Source organism: Ovis aries, chromosome 8 (genome assembly GCF_016772045.2).
Source record: "Ovis aries strain OAR_USU_Benz2616 breed Rambouillet chromosome 8, ARS-UI_Ramb_v3.0, whole genome shotgun sequence".
NCBI lineage: Eukaryota > Metazoa > Chordata > Mammalia > Artiodactyla > Bovidae > Ovis > Ovis aries.
Window position 1 is genome coordinate 21,390,506 of NC_056061.1, and position 18,034 is coordinate 21,408,539.

At 38.4% G+C, this 18,034-nt stretch overlaps 2 protein-coding genes across 5 annotated transcripts in view; one reads left to right on the forward strand and one right to left on the reverse strand.

Annotated features, from left to right (window-relative positions):
- The window catches only part of TRAPPC3L (trafficking protein particle complex subunit 3L), a 67,859-nt gene that overhangs the window by 11,221 nt on the left and 38,604 nt on the right, over window positions 1–18,034 (forward strand). For all 4 annotated transcript variants that reach the window (XM_042253286.1, XM_042253287.1, XM_042253288.1 and 1 more), the window contains one exon: window positions 16,005–16,168. In XM_042253286.1, the coding sequence (XP_042109220.1) occupies window positions 16,127–16,168 (42 nt within the window). In that variant the 5' untranslated portion in view covers window positions 16,005–16,126. The remainder of the gene's footprint in view (window positions 1–16,004; window positions 16,169–18,034) is intronic.
- CALHM4 (calcium homeostasis modulator family member 4) lies at window positions 573–6,345 on the reverse strand. Its single transcript, XM_004011180.6, has 2 exons — window positions 5,788–6,345; window positions 573–1,403 (listed from the first exon to the last, which is right to left on the reverse strand). The coding sequence occupies exons 1-2, from the start codon at window positions 6,343–6,345 to the stop codon at window positions 1,017–1,019; spliced, it is 945 nt and encodes a 314-aa protein (XP_004011229.2). The 3' UTR covers window positions 573–1,016.

Below are 18,034 nucleotides of genomic sequence, written 5' to 3' on the forward strand. Positions count from 1 at the left end.
TGAATGTGGCAAAAATCAGGCATGAGACTATACATATATCAGAAATAATGAAGATAAAATAGAAAACTGTCAAATATAAGAAGTGAAAATTTAGGTAGGTCTTCCCTTTTAGAGTTTAGATAATGGATCTACAAACATAGCTTACAGCCTTCCTTCCTAAAATGGATTTTGAGTACAAAGGTGTGATAACAAAAAGACATAGATAGTGTCCTGGTAGTGGAACCAGGGGGAACTTTCTAGAATAAACTTTCTATATCATACCTGTAAAAATGTTTCCACTATGGAGGTGCCACAAATAACATTTGACACCAGTAAGGATACAATATGTGTCCATCTTTCCTTGGGTATGGCAAGATGACTCAAGACCTTCTTGCCTGGGCTTCCCCACTACATGGTAACAATTTAGAAAGGATTTTTTTTTTTTTAATCTTGATTCTCAAAGGTCAGATATTTAAGCTTGAAGAAAGAGGAAGAAGCAGTGAAAAGTCGCTGGGTATTATACAGAGGTAGAAAATTTTAAAAAAAACTTAGACATGGAGAAAATAATGATAAAAGACAAGCAATGCAAAGAGGAAGGGCAAAAATAACATTTATGAGCACTTATTTTCTGAAAGGCACTGTGCTGAGTACTTAGCTTGTCTTATCATATCTAATTGTCATATACGTCCTCACAAATCTCTGAAGTAGCTGCTATCTGAATGCAGATACAAAATAGCAGTCGAAGATATTCATTTTTGCACAGCTACTAAGTAACAAAATTAGGATCCAAATTTTGATATGACTACAATTTTCATATTTGTAAAAAAAAAAATCAGACCAATATATGCACTACAAGACCATCAATGAAATTTCAAAACAAGAAATTGTTACCATGATCAGATAAATTGATTTTGGAAATAGCATTTCAGATGAACTGACATAAACAAATATCAGAAGAGAGAGAAAAAGATGAAGGGATTACATGGAAACTCTGTCCTTATAAAAATAAAATATTTGAATTGTGAAAGGTGCTATGATTAAGGTTTTAATTCAATATCTCCTGATCTGCCTTCCTCATTATCCTCATCCACCCTGCCTCCAAGGAAGCTGTAGTTACCTTGCACGTCATTACCCATGCAGAGAAAGCTGGGGACTGACATCTCTCTCCAGTCCTGACATGAAGGAATATGGACGTGTCTGACATCTTCGTTTCCAGGAATGAAGCCAAATAGCTTCTTTATGCGCTGCAGGATGAGCAGCCGTGAATGCTGTGCTGCGGCTTGTTCAAAGAGTTCCCTCTCATTGTGGAGGTGGTTGGTCCAGTAGCGATGCTGCAGGGAGGTGAGGGGTGAGCAGCACCTCGCCAAAGAATAGGAGACTAGGGCAGTGATGGTTGCCAAGGTGATCAGAATCCAGCCCAGCATCTTCGCATAATTATTCAAAAGAGAAACAGAAAGCATCAATATATTAAATATTCAAGAAACAACCATGATGGGAGGGATCCCCACAGATCTGAGAACTAAAATATGGGTAAGAAATCTGCTTTTCTGGTCTTTAGCATATTGACAGGTGCTATTCACCTGACCCTGGGTGCAGGTGTGACATGGGATACAGGCCCAACCATCTTCAGCTTGGCTTTTGGATTACAAAGGATTTTTGGATTTGGGAAATTTCCAAAGATTTTGAAGTGGATTCTAAATACTGTCCTGGAAGTGGCAAATTTTATAACTTGCCTATTATCTTTGCATAACGGACATAAACTACATTTTTTATTTTAGTTTAAGCATCAGGTGTAGGCTCATACATTTCTTTGGACACTTAATATATATTTAATAATTTTAGTGATGAAAATTATGATATAATAGATAATAATGGTAGTTTTGTAAACTACCAAGCTCAGTGATATGCCAGCAAGTACTCACTGACATTTCGTCCCAAATTGCTATTTCCTTTTATTTTTTTGTGACCGAAGAAAGTCGATGAACAGACTCTCATGTCCTTAAATGTACAGCACCTATTGTTTTCCTTTTCATCTTCTTCTCCTTTCAAATAATCTTTTGCTGGCCAGTTTTATGGTTGGTTTTTGAAATATACTTTGAGAGGAAAGTCAACTCGATTTTATTTGCAACTATTTAGTTTCCACTTTTAAAGACTGACAAATAACAAATAACTGTTTTCTATGCTTAGACTCCTCTTTTTTCCTTTTTGATATTCTTTGATTTCAATTCTTTGATTCTTTGATATTTTTTTATTTCAATATTTAGTGGTTGTTATGTAGAGTGAGACAGATGAGCTGCACACATTTAGGGAAACCACCAGTATGCAGCCACAATCTAAATGGTGAAGGTCTCTTCCACAGCTGGTGATTCACCAACAGGCCTGGAATCACCAGTGTGTGCACAGCAAGATAGCTTCACTCTAGAGGCTGAAGCCGACAAAGTCATACTCATCATGTCATGTTTTAACTTATTAGAGGCCAGCATGGTTGAGGAAAGGTCATCTCAGATGCCCATTAATTCATCAGCTATCATTTACTGAGCCCGAGGTTGACCTCCCACCATGTGCTATACATACTGCTTGGTTCCTGGGACACAGATCCAGATAATTTTAGATACATTCTCTCTTTCCAAATCTTTAAGCCTAAAGAGGGAGACAAAATATAAAGCCAAGAAACACAGTAAAATAGGATAGTTTTGATAGGTGTAAACACAAAGCCCAAGGAAGGACAATGAAGATACATGAACTTGTTTAAAGGAGAAGAGTGTCAGCGAACACTTCCCAGAAGAGATGATGCTCAAACTTAAATTATTAAAGACAAGTTCACCAGATGCAAGAGGTTGAGGAGAATTCCAGTTAGGGAAGTCAGAAGAAGAAGCATGTGAAGAGTTGGGAAAACCCCAAGAAGTTGAATTCACAAGGTCATAGGAATCATATGGGGAAATGGTCAGGGGCCACATATTGAAGGATATTGTATGTCAGGGCAGGAATCTGGATCTGTGCTTAGGCTGGTAGAAAATCACTGAAGGACTTTATATGGGTGACAGTGCATGGAGCAAGGGTCAGAGGGAGGATTCATCATTCAATTTGCAGTTAGATGATTTTGGCATGGGTATAGAAGGTATTGAAATGGGATGAAATAAATGTCCAGAAGGTACAGGCAGAGACAGGATTTAAACTTAATTCGATCTGGTGATCAACCCAGAATCATCCAACAGAAAGACAGTACATATTCCTCAAATGAGATTGGAGTATGAGGTAACTATAGAAGGTGGGAGGGCAAATAGAAACAGCCCCTGGTCTTTGGCTAGCTTGATAAGCCATTTATTAGCTCTATAAACTTATAAAAGTTATAAACTCTTTGAGTTTCAGTTTCCTCATCTGTAAAATGGAGTTGATTATACCTACCTCTTAGGATTATGAAGATTAAAATTAAGATATAATGTATTTGTACACTATAGGATAAGCATCTCAATAAATATTAGTGGTCAATAAATATCACTTAGTTGTGTCCAACTCTGCGACTCCATGGACTGTAGCCCACCAGGCTCCTCTGTACTTGGAATACCCCAGGCAAGTATACTGGAGTGGGTTGCCATTCCCTTTTCCAGGGGATATTCCCAACCCAGGGATCGAATCCTAGTCTCCTGCATTGCAGGCAGAGTCTTTACTGTCTGAGCTGCCAGGGAAGCCCAAATATTAGTGGTGGTGTCACTAAATCAAAAAATCCACTTGCTCATGGTACTCAGAGCTATAAAACTGTCTCTTCACAGAAGTCTGTGTATCATTAGATAAGATGTTTTATTTTGACCTTAAGAACATCTTACCATTGTGTATTACAACTTAGTTTTTTAAAGCAAGAACATCTTTTAAAGTCAAAATTGTCCCATTGATTTTTTCACTTTTAACAGCTCCTCTGCTTGACATTTAAGGCCAGTATAAATAGGTTGAGACAAATCCTTTCTTAATAAGATTTCTAATTTTGTTTCAACTGGTCCATATATAACACTTCAATATTGTTGTGTTGATAGTAATTTTTTCAACTAAATATCATCAGCACTTTTAAATTTCAATAACTGAAAAGTGATGGGTCAAGAGAGGCCTTTGCAATAAGTAGTTTAAAAATTAATGTGTTTTTCTCAATATTCTATAATAACCTATATGGGAAAAGAGTCTGAAAAATAATAAAAGAATAGATACATGGGTATGTATTAATGAATCACTTTGTTGTATACTTGAAACTAACACAACATTGTAAATCAACTAGGCTGAAATATAAAATAAAAAGTAAATTAAGAAACATTACTGTGTTCTTACGGCATTGCAGTGATTTGAAATGTGTTTTTCTCCCAAATCCCTGGGAGAAACTGATGAACACCAATGATTCTTTCTGTACTGACAAAAATGTACTTTTACATCTTTAGATTTAACCTATAAACCTAGTAGGTTTAGGCCTTCCCCTCACTTAACTCCACTCCCTCCCACAAACCTATCTAATGACACTAAATTTAGAACTATCATCAGTGTTTATTTTTAATTATAATTAAGCCTCCTGTAATTTTAAATGTGATTTAAATATATAAGAATGCATATTTAAGAGTATACATGCAGAAAGATGGAATTTAGTAATACTATTTTAAATAATAATATCTAAAATTCCTTGTTGAAGAAAAGTTATGACCAACCTAGATAGCATATTCAAAAGCAGAGACATTACTTTGCCAACAAAGGTCCATCTAGTCAAAGCTATGGATTTTCCAGTAGTCATGTATGGATGTGAGAGTTGGACCATAAAGAAAGCCAAATGCCAAAGAACTGATGCTTTTGAACTGTGGTATTGATGAAGACTGTTGAGAGTGTCTTGGACTGCAAGGAGATCAAACCAGCCCATCCTAAAGGAAATCAGTCCTGAATATTCATTGGAAGGACTGATGCTGAAGCTGAAACTCCAGTACTTTGGCCACCTGATGTGAAGAACTGACTCACTGGAAAAGACTCTGATACTGGGAAGGATTGAATGCAGGAGGAGAAGGGGATGACAGAGGATGAGATGGTTGGATGGCATCACTGACTCAGTGGACACGAGTTTGAACAATCTCTGGGCGTTGGTGATGGACAGGAAAGCCTGGAGTGCTGCAATCCATAGGGTTGCAAAGAGACACAACTGAGTGACTTAACTGAACTGAAAATTCCTTGTTTTTAATATATAATAGATTCTGAACACAGTACTGAGTGCTTTAGATGCATTAACTTGTTTATTACTCACTCCAACCCTAAAGGACAGATCATATTAACAGTATCTCCATTTTACAGATGAGAACAGTGAAGCATGGATAAATTAGATAACTTGCTTAAGGTTTTGCAGGTTAATACATGGTAAAGCAAGCCCTAAATGCAAGTCTGCTGACTCCAAAGCCCAACATCCTAACCATATTTATTCAGACACTCAGTAGAAATCTAACTGATGAGTGGCATCCAGTTTGTGTTCTATAATCAGACAATAGGAGAAGCAGCAGGAATGGAAAATGTTTCCAGTGATTGTAGTTAATATGAGATTGCTGTTGTTCAGTGGCTAAGTCCCATTCAGTTCTTTTGTACCCCATGGATTACAGCCTGCCGGGCTCCTCTGCCCTGGGGACTTCCCAGGCAAGAACTGGAGTGGGCTGCCATTTCCTCCTCCAGGGGATCTTCCTTACCCAGGGATCAAACAGGCATCTCCTGCACTGCAGGCAGATTCTTTACCACGGAGCCACCAGGGAAGCGCCAGTTAGTACGGGATAGCAGAGCTGAAAATAAAAAGCAAGAACTTACCTGTGACTGGTATCTGTGTAGAAGAGCTACTTCATCTCTGACCAGGATCATATTGGATGGAACTGATCTGCAGCACGGAAACCCGGCTAGGATCTCTTGCCGTTCGCCGGCACTAATATTGTCAAACGCTCGGTAACGGCCCACAGATGTGAATTCACTTGCCGCACATTCGTAGTACGTGCCTGTCAGCAGGGTCACCGCCAGCCACGTTAATGGAGCCACAAGTGCCCTTCCCGTGATGCTGAAGAAGTGAAGGCAAGCCAGCCTGCGCTCCAGGAGGCTGATTCTCCGGAGCTGAGGGACACAGCTGCAGCAGTATTCACTGGTGATTGTCCACGTCTGGCTTCTCAGAGCAAAGCCGGCAACCAGAAGGATTAAGGCAGGAATGATCAGAAAAGCAGAACCATAGTAGAAATTTTTCCCAACTTGACAGGGACAACTGAACGTGAAAGAGGAGAAGAGTTGTTGCCCACAGATAGTCAAAGCAGCAATTAAAGTGTTGATAAATGTTCCACTTCTCTGCAGAGAAGATACAGTGTTACCCAGAGCTGGGCTCATCTTGGGAAGCTCCTTCACAAATCAGCTCCTAGCCCTTTCTGATCATTAGACTCCACCAGCTATAACCATTTTATGGGATCTTACTGGTTTAACTGGTTGTGTCAGGCGACCCAACATCCTTACATGTTTAAAGGATTCTAGCATCTTTCCTTGTGTACTTTGTGAATCCTGAGCTAATAAATGAACTTCAGAGTACAGCCGCAGGGACTTGAGGGAGAGATTCATCTGGCTTGAGTGACAAGGGAAACTTCTTCAGTATATCTTTCTACGAAAAAGAGGATGACTTGATTGCAAAGCAAACTGCTGCCGTCTTCCTATGTGCTCCCTTGTGTGACACAAAATGCTTAGCACCAGCAAATACAGTATGGAAGAAAATCAGAACATTCTTACCCTTGTACTGGACCAAGATTTTGTTACCATAAAATTATAGCATAAAGAATCATGGAAGTTATCTAATACTAGAGCAATCCAAATTTAGGGCTGTCTGGAGCATCTGTAATTTCAGAGTTCTTCCATATAGATTCTAAAAGTTTTCCCAAAAGAGATGAGCAAGACCTGGGTACCCCTAAAGTCAAATCACAACCAAAACGTTCTACTTTGCATAAAAATATGTTTGTGTTGACAGAACATAATATAACAATGCGTTGTCTTAAAAGTTAAGTTGCAAATTTGTTAATATGGTATCATTTGTTACGTGAAAATATATTTGGGTAATTAATAAAGTTATATACATATAGATAAGAAATTATATAATCACACATAAAATGGCTATATTTAATCATCAAATGCTTTTTGTTTAAAGAGTGGTTTTTTAAAACCATATTGCTTTGGCTTATAAAAATGAATAAGATACAAGTTTCTCTTCTTAAATAAATCTCAGCTGGCCTTGGTTAAATATATCATCAGTGAATTGAAACATAATGCTGAGGAATTGACCCAAAGTGCAGTATAAAAAGACAAAGAAATAAAAGAGTATATTTTTAAAAGCAGTTAAAGGGAATAGAAAACAGATTAAGCAACTCCATGACCTGTCTAATAGGAGTTCTGGAGGGAAAAATGAAGGAATAGACAATATTTGAAGAGAAATAACTGAGAATTTTGCAGAATCAAAAAAAGTTCTCACATAACAAAAGTGTTACCTATTTTAAATAGTTTCACTAAAGATAAGTTCACACTGGACACATCATATTAAAACTGCACAGTGTGAAAGACAGAAAGTCTTAAAAGCTGTCAAAAATAAAAGACAGATAACCTACCCCAAAGTGACAATATATTGACAGCACACTTCTCATCAGTGACAATAGGGACCAGAAGACAATGTCTTCAGAGTTCTTAGTACCAGCTAAACCATCATATGAAATAGAGCAAAATAAAGACAGCACACAGAGACTAAGGGAATTTACCACTCATAGAACCTCATTAAGAGGATTATTAAAGGATATGTTTCAGCAAGGAGAAACATAAACTCTAAGGAAAGACATAGGAGCAAAAAATAATGATGAGTACAAGTATATTTTTAAAGTTCCTTTATTTATTAGTTATTTCTATAAATAACTACACTTTATTTCAAAAGATACAAATAAGATAATCCATGGTTATAGTAAGATATCACTACATATCTGATATAATGGCAAAAATTAGAAAGGTACTCCATACCAAATGTTGGTAAGGATTACAGAGCAACTAACTCATATACACTCATGTTAGGAATGTAAAATGAAACAATCACTTTTGAAAATTGTCAGTTTCCTTAAAAGTTACCTGTATATACCAGCCATACAATGTAACTTACTTCCTAGGTATTTACTCAAGAGAAATGAAAGCATACGTCCACATGAAAACCTGTACGTGAATGACACAAGTTTGCTTCTTTACAATAGCTGCAAACTGGAAACAACACAGAAGCCATCCACAGACTGTTCTATATCCATGTAAGGGAAAGCTACTCAGAAAAATATGAGGAATAGGCTATTAATATATACAGTAACAAGAATGAATAACTGGACATGGAACAACAGACTGGTTCCAAATAGGAAAAGCAGTACGTCAAGGCTGTATATTGTCACCCTGCTTATTTAACTTCTATGCAGAGTATATCATGAGAAATGCTGGGCTGGAAGAAACACAAGCTGGAATCAAGACTGCCGGGAGAAATATCAATAACCTCAGATATGCAGATGACACTACCCTTATGGCCGAAAGTGAAGAAGAACTAAAAAGCCTCTTGATGAAAGTGAAAGAGGAGAGTGAAAAAGTTGGCTTAAAGCTCAACATTCAGAAAACGAAGATCATGGCATCCGGTCCCATCACTTCATGGGAAATAGATGGGGAAACAGTGGAAACAGTGTCAGACTTTATATTTTGGGGGCTCCAAAATCACTGCAGATGGTGACTGCAGCCATGAAATTAAAAGACACTTACTCCTTGGAAGAAAAATTATGACCAACCTAGATAGCATATTCAAAAGCAGAGACATTACTTTGCCGACTAAGGTCCATCTAGTCGTGTCTATGGTTTTTCCAGTAGTCACGTATGGATGTGAGAGTTGGACTGTGAAGAAGGCTGAGCACCAAAGAATTGATGCTTTTGAACTGTGGTGTTGGAGAAGACTCTTGAGAGTCCCTTGGACTGCAAGGAGATCCAACCAGTCCATTCTGAAGGAGATCAGCCCTGGGATTTCTTTGGAAGGAATGATGCTAAAGCTGAAACTCCAATACTTTGGCCACCTCATGCGAAGAGTTGACTCATTGGAAAAGACTCTGATGCTGGGAGGGATTGGGGGCAGGAGGAGAGGGGACGACAGAGGATGAGATGGCTGGATGGCATCACTGACTTGATGGATGTGAGTCTGAGTGAACCCCGGGAGATGGTGATGGACAGGGAGGCCTGGCGTGCTGCGATTCATGGGGTCGCAAAGAGTCAGACACTACTGAGCGACTGAACTGAACTGACTGAAAGGGAAGAATTCAGGCAAAAGAATACATAATGTATGACATTTATATGAAATCCTTGAAAGTGTTAATTGACCTCTACTGATAGAAAACAAACTAGTGCTCACTAGAGAGTGGTGGAGAAGAAATAAGAGAGGGTCTGCCAGGGCCATGGGAAGACTGGTTGGGGAACTCATGAATTTGAACCACGATTTTAGTTTATGGAGGTGACTGAGTGAAGACAGAGGCCAATGCCATCAAAAGGAAAATTTATTACTTACATTTATCAAGAGAAAGGGGCATGCCAGTCCATGCAGGGCCACTTGGGGAAGCAGCAGGTTGGGCTGGAGGCAGAAAAGGAGGAGGGGAAGCCAAAGCCAGAGCGTTCCCTGGGGTTTCTGTGGGAAAGTCAAGGCAGGTGAAGGGAAAGAGCTAGAACTGGCTAATTTAAATGATTCTGTGGGCTTCAGGGCATGAGGGATGTTGCTATTTGATACCTGGTCCTGGGTTGATTAAGAGCTGAGGAAATATTGGCTTGGTGTATGAGAGTTAGATAAGAAGGTGGGTCAGAGTAGGGACTCTGGGTCACACAGGAGATACAAACTATTTAGCTGTTGAATTGACTGTGCAGTTAATGGATGCAAATTAGACAAAGAATCAAAGAAAACACAGTTATAAAACAGGAGTGATGGATATATTAATTATGGTGATTAATTTGATGGCTTCAGGGGTGTATACCTATGTCAAAACTCATCAAACTGTAAAATCACTTACATCTTAATAAAGCAGTAAAAATCTCAAGTATAATTATTAAACAATAGAAACACAGTGCATAGATCACTCGGAAAAAAGGGAAATAAAAAGAGAATAATGATAGGAAAAGAAACAGTAAACAGAGGAAAAAGGATGATAAACAGAAAACACAAAATAATGGTAGAAATGAGACCAAACACATCAATAATCACACATACAACATTTTAAAATAGCTAACAATTATTGAGTGCTCACTACATGCCAGGTAAGAACATTATTTAATCTCCATAATAATCCTATGATGAGGTACTAACATTATCCTCAGCTTCTTTACAGATGAGAAAAGTGTAGTGTGGAGAGAGAAAGGAAACTGCACAGGGCCACGCAGAGATGAGGGAAAGGGCTGGGACCAGGCCTCAGGAGGTCTGGCACATGCCTTTAACTGCCACACCAGAGCTGGGGTAAATGCACCTACAGAGATGAAAAAACAGAGTCATGCCACTTACAAGTGACAACCTAAAACACACAAAGCTTGAAAACTAAAGGTACCAAAATGTATACCCTTGGAAATAACATGAATATAAGGCAAAAGTGAGCTAAAGGCAAACAAGTGTGAACAGGGCTAATTTTGAAGACTCAGTCATAAGAAAGGAATGATCCTTTATGAGATACGACAGTCATCAACTTGTCCATGACTGTATTACTGAAATATATAAAGCAAAAATGTCAAATTATAAGGAAAAATTTTTATAATCAAAGAGATTTTTAACATATGAGAAATGATCAAGGAAACATTAGGAGATAAACATTGGGAGAAGGCAATGGCACCCCACCCCAGTACTCTTGCCTGGAAAATCCATGGATGGAGGAGCCTGGTAGGCTGCAGTCCATGGGGTCACTGAGAGTCGGAGATAACTGAGCGACTTCACTTTCACTTTTCACTTTCATGCATTGGAGAAGGAAATGGCAACCCACTCCAGTGTTCTTGCCTGGAGAATTCCAGGGACGGAGATAAACATTGAAAGGATGTAAAAGATATGGAAGAACAAAATTGGCAAGCTTTGTTTAACATCTAGTATTCCATACCCTAAAAATATAGAATGCACTATTTTTATAAGTTCTCTGTAAATCCCTTGCTAAAACATACTGATCATATACAAGATCACAAAGGAAATTTCAACATTAATGTCTAATAACAAGGAAACAGTTTGAGAAACTATGGTAATAGAATGCTATAGAGTAGGAGTTGGCAGCCTATATATAATTCATGTACCCAATTGACCCACTGCCTGCTTTGTAAGCCTTTTAAACCAAGAATAATTTTTACCTTTTAAAACAGTTTGGATTTTTTTTCAATATTTTATGACATGTGAAAATTACATGAAATCCAAATCTGAGTGTTTATAAAGTTTTATTAGCACGTATCCACGCTGGTTCCTAATTGTCTAACTGCTTTCCCACCACCTGAGCAGAGTTGAGTAGTTTGTGACAAGAGTCTGTGTGGCCTTAAAACTGAAAATATTTACTATCCAGCCCTTTATAGAAAAAGTTTGCTGAGCCTCTGTGAAAAATAAATAAATTAGAATGACAGGTATGAACATAGATAAATCTTAAATAATTTTTAAGAATACAAGCTGTATGATACCTGCAGCATGTTACATTCTGTCAAGTTTTAAAATAAAATAATATTATATATTCTTCGTAGTTACTGACATCTGTAGAATTTCGAAACATGTACAGAAACAACAAATATCAAGTTTCGGGTAGTGGTGGCCACTGAGGAGGAAAGAATAAGATTAAGAAGGGTACAGACTATTTCAACTGTATCACTATTGCTTTAATGCTTAAAACAAAAACTGAATTATATACAGCAACTTGTTCAGTAGAGCTTGGTAGTAAGTACTACATCTTCCTTATGTCTATAATGTAATGTTTTAAAACCCCATGTAATAGAGTATATGGTAAGTAAGAAAGTGGAGAAGGAAACTAGGCCACTCTTTCAGGGAACATTGATTAGAAGTCATACTGAAGTGTCAAAGTCTTGCTGTAAAGAAATTTGTTGTTACAGATTCTTAAGTATTTATTTTCATTTACTATTGAAAGAATTGACTGTCTGCAGTACCAGCACATACCTTGTCAATGATCGTGAATGGTCGCATCCATGGATAATAATTGTCTTTGGGGCTTTACAGCCAAATGGTGTCCTTGTTAAAGATACTCTGCTGTTGCCTGTTGGAATGAAAGTGAATGTGTTAAAGGCTCAGTCGTGTCTGACTCTTTGCGACCCCATAGACTGTAGCCTGCCCAGCTCTTCTGTCCATGGGATTTTCCAGGCAAGAATACTGGAGTGGATTGCCATTTCCTTCTCCAGGGTATCTTCTCAACCCAGGGATCGAATCTAGGTCTCCTGCATTGCAAGCAGATTCTTTACCATCTAAGCCACAGGGAAGCCCGCTGCCTGTCTAACCAACATAAAGCATCTACCCCTTGGCAGGAATACCCTAGCTCATTCACTGAGCACACACAGGTAACACCAGTATGGGGAATCAGGTCTGAGAGACAGCGCTGTCCTCAGAGGGGTAGGGATGCTGAGCAAATTAACACTTATTTTATGAAATGAAATTCACTTAAACACCAGAAGCAGGCTTAAATAGAAAAAGAAGCTGCAAAACGATGACAAGCCCCTGGACCAGATGTTATAGTATTTGAAGTGGCTTTGCCGTGTCTGAGAGTTTGTGGATGAGCTCACATAGTAAATATACTGCTGACAAACCCATAGGCGTCCTCCTCTTTGCCTCTCCCCAGTTCTCTACTCAGCTGCCCGGGTATTTCTTCAAAGGCCGGTATAGGGGGTGGCCCAGTTCACCACTTACTTGTGTTGATTGGCTGCTGTGCAGATAAGATGAGATTGATGAATGTGTCATTCTTCCAACCCAGGCTCCAAATTCAGTCCTCAGTTACAGAAAGAATACTTAACGAAAGAGGGAAACTTTCCTCTTCGGCATTCTTTTGAACTGATTGCTCTTCCTAATTTGCTGCCAAGGCAGAAAAGTAGAATCATACAGCCTGTGGGGTCGTCAAAGAGTCGGAGCTGACTTAGCCACTAAACAACAGCAACCTGTTTGAAACACAGTCTCTGTGCCTTCCTCTCTATTTAAGTGAAGGATGGTTTTGCATAAAAAGAAAGAGCCTGGGGAATGCAAGGCTCGCTCGGATCGGAAGAGCTGCTGAAGGCAAGTAGATTTCAGGGTCTGAGCACCAGAGCTGTGGTTGTGTCGGTTGTGTTTTTGCACAGGCCCGCCAGGCAGGGGCTCCTACCTTAAGCCCCGTGGTCCTGGCTGCAGGGGTGGGAGAGGGGGGAGACCCAACCACCCAGGAAAGAGCTGGGGTTTTCTTTTTTAAATTATGTATTTATGTATTTATTTGTAGTTGCTCTGGGTCTTCATTGCTGCTCACGGGCTTTCTCCAGTTTCTGCAAGCAGGGGCTACTCTTCTTTTCAGTGGGTTCCCTTAGGGTGGCTTCTCTTGTGTGGAGCATCCTCTGGGGGTGGGGGTGATGGGGGGCAGGTGTTGGGGGAGTTGTAGCACATGGGCTTTAGTTGCTCCTTGGCATATGAAATCTTTCCAGACCAGGGATTGAACCTGAGTGCCCTTCATCAGTAGGTGGAGTCTTATCCACTGGATCACGAGGGAAGTCCTGGCTTTTTCTAATGAATCCAGGATGTCCTGAATTCTCCCAGTGCCCCTGATGTCACCACAGCATTAGTTTAGTGAAATCAGTTCCTGTATCATCATTCACCTCCCACCAAGTACACAGACTTTTTCTGTTTTTCTCTGGATCTTTCATCTAGAACCCAGAATTACCCTCAAACTGGGCCCTGCAACATACTGTCAGCATACCTTCTGAGATTTTGTGAGTCGACCTCTAAAATATTTTGCTCTAACGTAAGTAGCATATGAGCAGTGAAAATAAAAAAAGACATTGCTGATTTGGAGTCAGGGGATTTAGTGCAATTCCTCTTTGTTATCCACTTTCCAGCTTGTTGTTGTTGTTCGGTCACTCAGTGACCTTTGTGACCGACTCTTTGTGACCGTATGGACTGCAGCACGCCAGGCTTCCTTGTCCATCACCAGCTCCCGGAGCTCACTCAAACTCATGTCCATTGAATCGGTGATGCCATCCAACCATCTCATCCTCTGTCGTCCCCTTTTCCTGCTTTCAATTTTTTCCAGAATCAGGGTCTTTTCTAACGAGTCAGCTCGTAGTATCAAATGGCCAAAATATTGGAGCTTCAGCTTCAGTATCAGCTAATCTTGAACAAATTTCTTAAGCTCTGACTTTTAGATTTCTGTCCTTTAAAATGGTCATGATTACGGTACTGAATACTTCAAGGGTGTAATTAAGTTAAAATGAGACCAGATGGCTTAGTGTGCCAATGCAGGAGACACAGGAGATGTGAGTTCAATTCCTAGGTCAGAAGACGCCCTGGAGAAGGAAATGGCAACCCACTCCAGTATTCTTGCCTGGGAAATCACAAGGACAGAGGAGTCTGGAGGGCTATAGTCCATGGGGTCACAAGAGTCAGACACAACTTAATGACAACCCCCACCACCAAAGAAAATGGAAAACATGTTGTAAACTGTACAGTTAATATAAACATAAGATGCTATTAAAATGTGCTACTGAAAAGTCCCACACTTCACAACCCAGCAAAACCGCTCTTCCTGTTAATGGTGTCCTGGAACAAAAGCACTAATAGAAATACCTTAAATATTGCAGCGTTCTATTTGATATATCACCTACAAAAATTATCTACAGTAATTCATGTTTGTATAGTACATTATAATGGAGAAGGAAATGGCAATCCACTCCAGTATTCTTGCCTGGAGAATCCCATCAACAGAGGAGCCTGGTAGGCTACAGACCATGGGGTTGCCAAGAGTCGGTTTACAGGACACATCATCTCTTTGATACAATTCTTCTGTGAGGTGGGCCTATTATTGCCATTTTCCAGATGTGAAAACAGACCCAAATAGCAATAAAATGCCTTGCCCATGGTGGCACAACCAGTAAATGGTAGAAACGCAGCTAAGCCTGAGCCTTCCAAAGCCACCTAGGCTCTTTGAACTACATTACACTGTTCTCCAAAGTAGTCAGCAGTCTGTCACTATATAGCAAGAATTTTCCAGAACACATAAAGCTAATCAACTCAGGCTGTAAGGAATAGGAAACTACTTTCTCAAACTGAATTTTATGCTTCTATTTCTGGAATAGTTTCGATCCTCTGAACCCTGCAGTTGTCAAGATGAGAAGGTTTCTTGTTTTTAACTTGAGGTATCTCTACTTCTGCATAAATAAAACAGCCTTCAATAGCTAATATATTAGGTACTTTCAAAAGAAAGCTAAGGGCTTGCTTTCTCTGCCAGAATCATTATACATTATTAAACTGTAGAACATTCATTTTGGGCAACAGTTTTGTAAGAAAATATTATCACCCAAATTCTATCACACGTTAAATGGCTGCTTATGGAAAAGAAAAAGTTACCAAATTTGGATTTGTAATCACACTAAGTGGGGATCTTTCATACTTATTATTTGGGGGATAAAGTGAAACCCATTAGAGTTGTCAATTAGGTTTGAATCCAGGATTTAGTGTCTATAAATTGCTGATCCTTTCTCGAATTCACACAACAATCAATACAAAGACTAAATAATGCTAACATTTAGATCTATCTTGGATTGTGAAGATTTATGTTTGTGATTTTAAAACAATGCTTTGGCCTGAGAACAAAACACCACTCTTATACTCCCTTGGGCCAAAGAATTCTCAGTAGCTAGTGCTTCTGGTCTGACTTTTCACTCTCAGCTTTTATGTCTTTAGTTTACAACTCGTCCCCACAAGTGAAGCAGTATTTGATTGCAGGCACTGTACTGGGCTATAAGACAGTCCTATCTACGATTGTTTTCCTCTCCAGTTCAGCCAAGGGCAAAAGCAGCCGAGTGCAGAAGCAGCACCCGAGTCTCAGAGCAAGGAGGAACTTACAGAAGCAACGTGAAAGGACAAAGATCGGTGAACTTTCTTCACCTGCCAGGCACAATGTCTCGTCCTGCACACAGAAGACCAGAATACCATAAAATAGTAAGATCTCTTTATAAATATATTCTCAAAGAGATTTTTTTCCTGCTTTAGAGAAAGTGTTTTCCCAAGTGATTTCTGAATTATTTTGAAAGGTGATGCTATTAAGTAGACTTTTTCAGTGCAGCAAAGGGGGTGTTTTGTGGAGAGAAACATGAATGACACTTCTGGGAATAGTTACAATGATCTTTTACATACTGTGAGAGAATAATCAATTCTTTATACGTATTTTAAAGTCTTTTCTGACGAATTATATCTATAGAAGTGTCAAATTTTTCTTCTATCTCCAACAGTGAAAGTAAAAAGATTAAGCAGTTCTTTGTATTTCATACTTGTAACTGGTTGTATTTCATACTTCATGGAATAGGAAATGAAATATATACAAAATAGATGATTATATATTACATTAAGTAGGACTAGGTCATCAAAAACTCAATACTAAAAAGATTGCCTTTAAAATATATTTTCTAGTCTTAAATATGATTATTATTGTGACTTGGTGTGGGCTCTTATCTTTCCTGTATATTCCAAGTTCAGAGTTATTTTTAAAACTATTTGAGGATTAGATTTGGATAAGTGTTTTTCTTTAACTCTCTTTTATTATGATTTAGAGGCATTCAGAAGTTACAGATGTGAAAATTCATCATTAAGTTTAAAACTCTGTTAATTATTTCAGCAGACTCAAGGGCATTGCATAAAAGTAACTCTGGGCGTGAATGCTTAGGATTGTATGACTAACCCATGCACACCCCAGTTGGAAATGGCTTGCAGATGCCAGTCTGGAATCTTCATTTTTTTAATGGGAATCCTCAAATACTGAAAAATATTGTATGTGCTTCATATTATACCTAAGTCACTTAATTTATATATCAGTTAAAACACATTTTTATCTTGATATATCTAAAACCTCCTGAAATAATTAATGGTGTTCTATTTTTTATGTAAAAAAAGATTGATTTTTATGTTTTTAAAACTGTGATGATAGATTTATATTGATCTCTCTTGTGATCAATCTGAGACCCTTCTGGACATGTTTTTCAAGATACAGTCTTTGATCATGAAACACAATGAAGAACACTGGCCTTTATGGGAACCAAGCTTGAAACTCAGCTAGAAGTAAAACATAATTACTATCCACCCACCAGAGAGAGAGAGAGGAAAGAAAAGAAAATGTCATTTTTTTTTTTTTCAGTTTAACCTTAATTATAAATGGGCACAATGTTGAAGCTATGGCACATAGATAAGTATAATTTTATCTCATTTTCTCTATTTTTCAAATTCTTTTGTTTTACTGCTGGCAGCAACAACCGCATTCATTCACTTCTCTCTCCCCTTCAACTTTGCTTATTCTTACACTGCCATATTGGTTTTTAACAGTGATTTATCTTCTGCTGTAGCTCCTTATATGTAAGGCAGATATTTTTTGTATAATTTGCAGGCAGTTCTACAGAAGTGTCAAATTTTTCTTCTATCTCTAACGGTAAAAGTAAAAAGATCAAGCAGTTCTTTGTGTTTCATACTTGTAACTGGTTGGATTTCATACTTCATGAAATAGGAAATGAAATATATACAAAATAGATGATTCTATATTACATTAAGTAGGACTAGGTCATCAAAAACTCAATACTAAAAAGATTGCCTTTAAGATATATTTGAACTCATAATTAGGTTCTTGGAAGGTTTAAATAAGAATGGAATTAAAACTGAATACATGATGACCCTTCAGTGGTTTGTTTAACAAATATTTTTGTTTAAATCACATGCTTTACATCATTGGTTTCCTACTAGAAATATTAATGGACTCATTTTTTTTCCTGTGCCTGAATTGTGTCCATTAGTGTCTAAAGTCAGTTAATTATTTAATGTATA

Excerpts from the sequence above, each read along its gene's own strand:
- CALHM4 (XM_004011180.6), bottom strand. The coding sequence starts at position 6,345 with ATGAGCCCAGCTCTGGGTAACACTGTATCTTCTCTGCAGAGAAGTGGA. Across the intron at positions 1,404-5,787 it reads TACACAGATACCAGTCACAG|ATGCTGGGCTGGATTCTGAT; the intron begins GTAAGTTCTTGC and ends AATTATGCGAAG.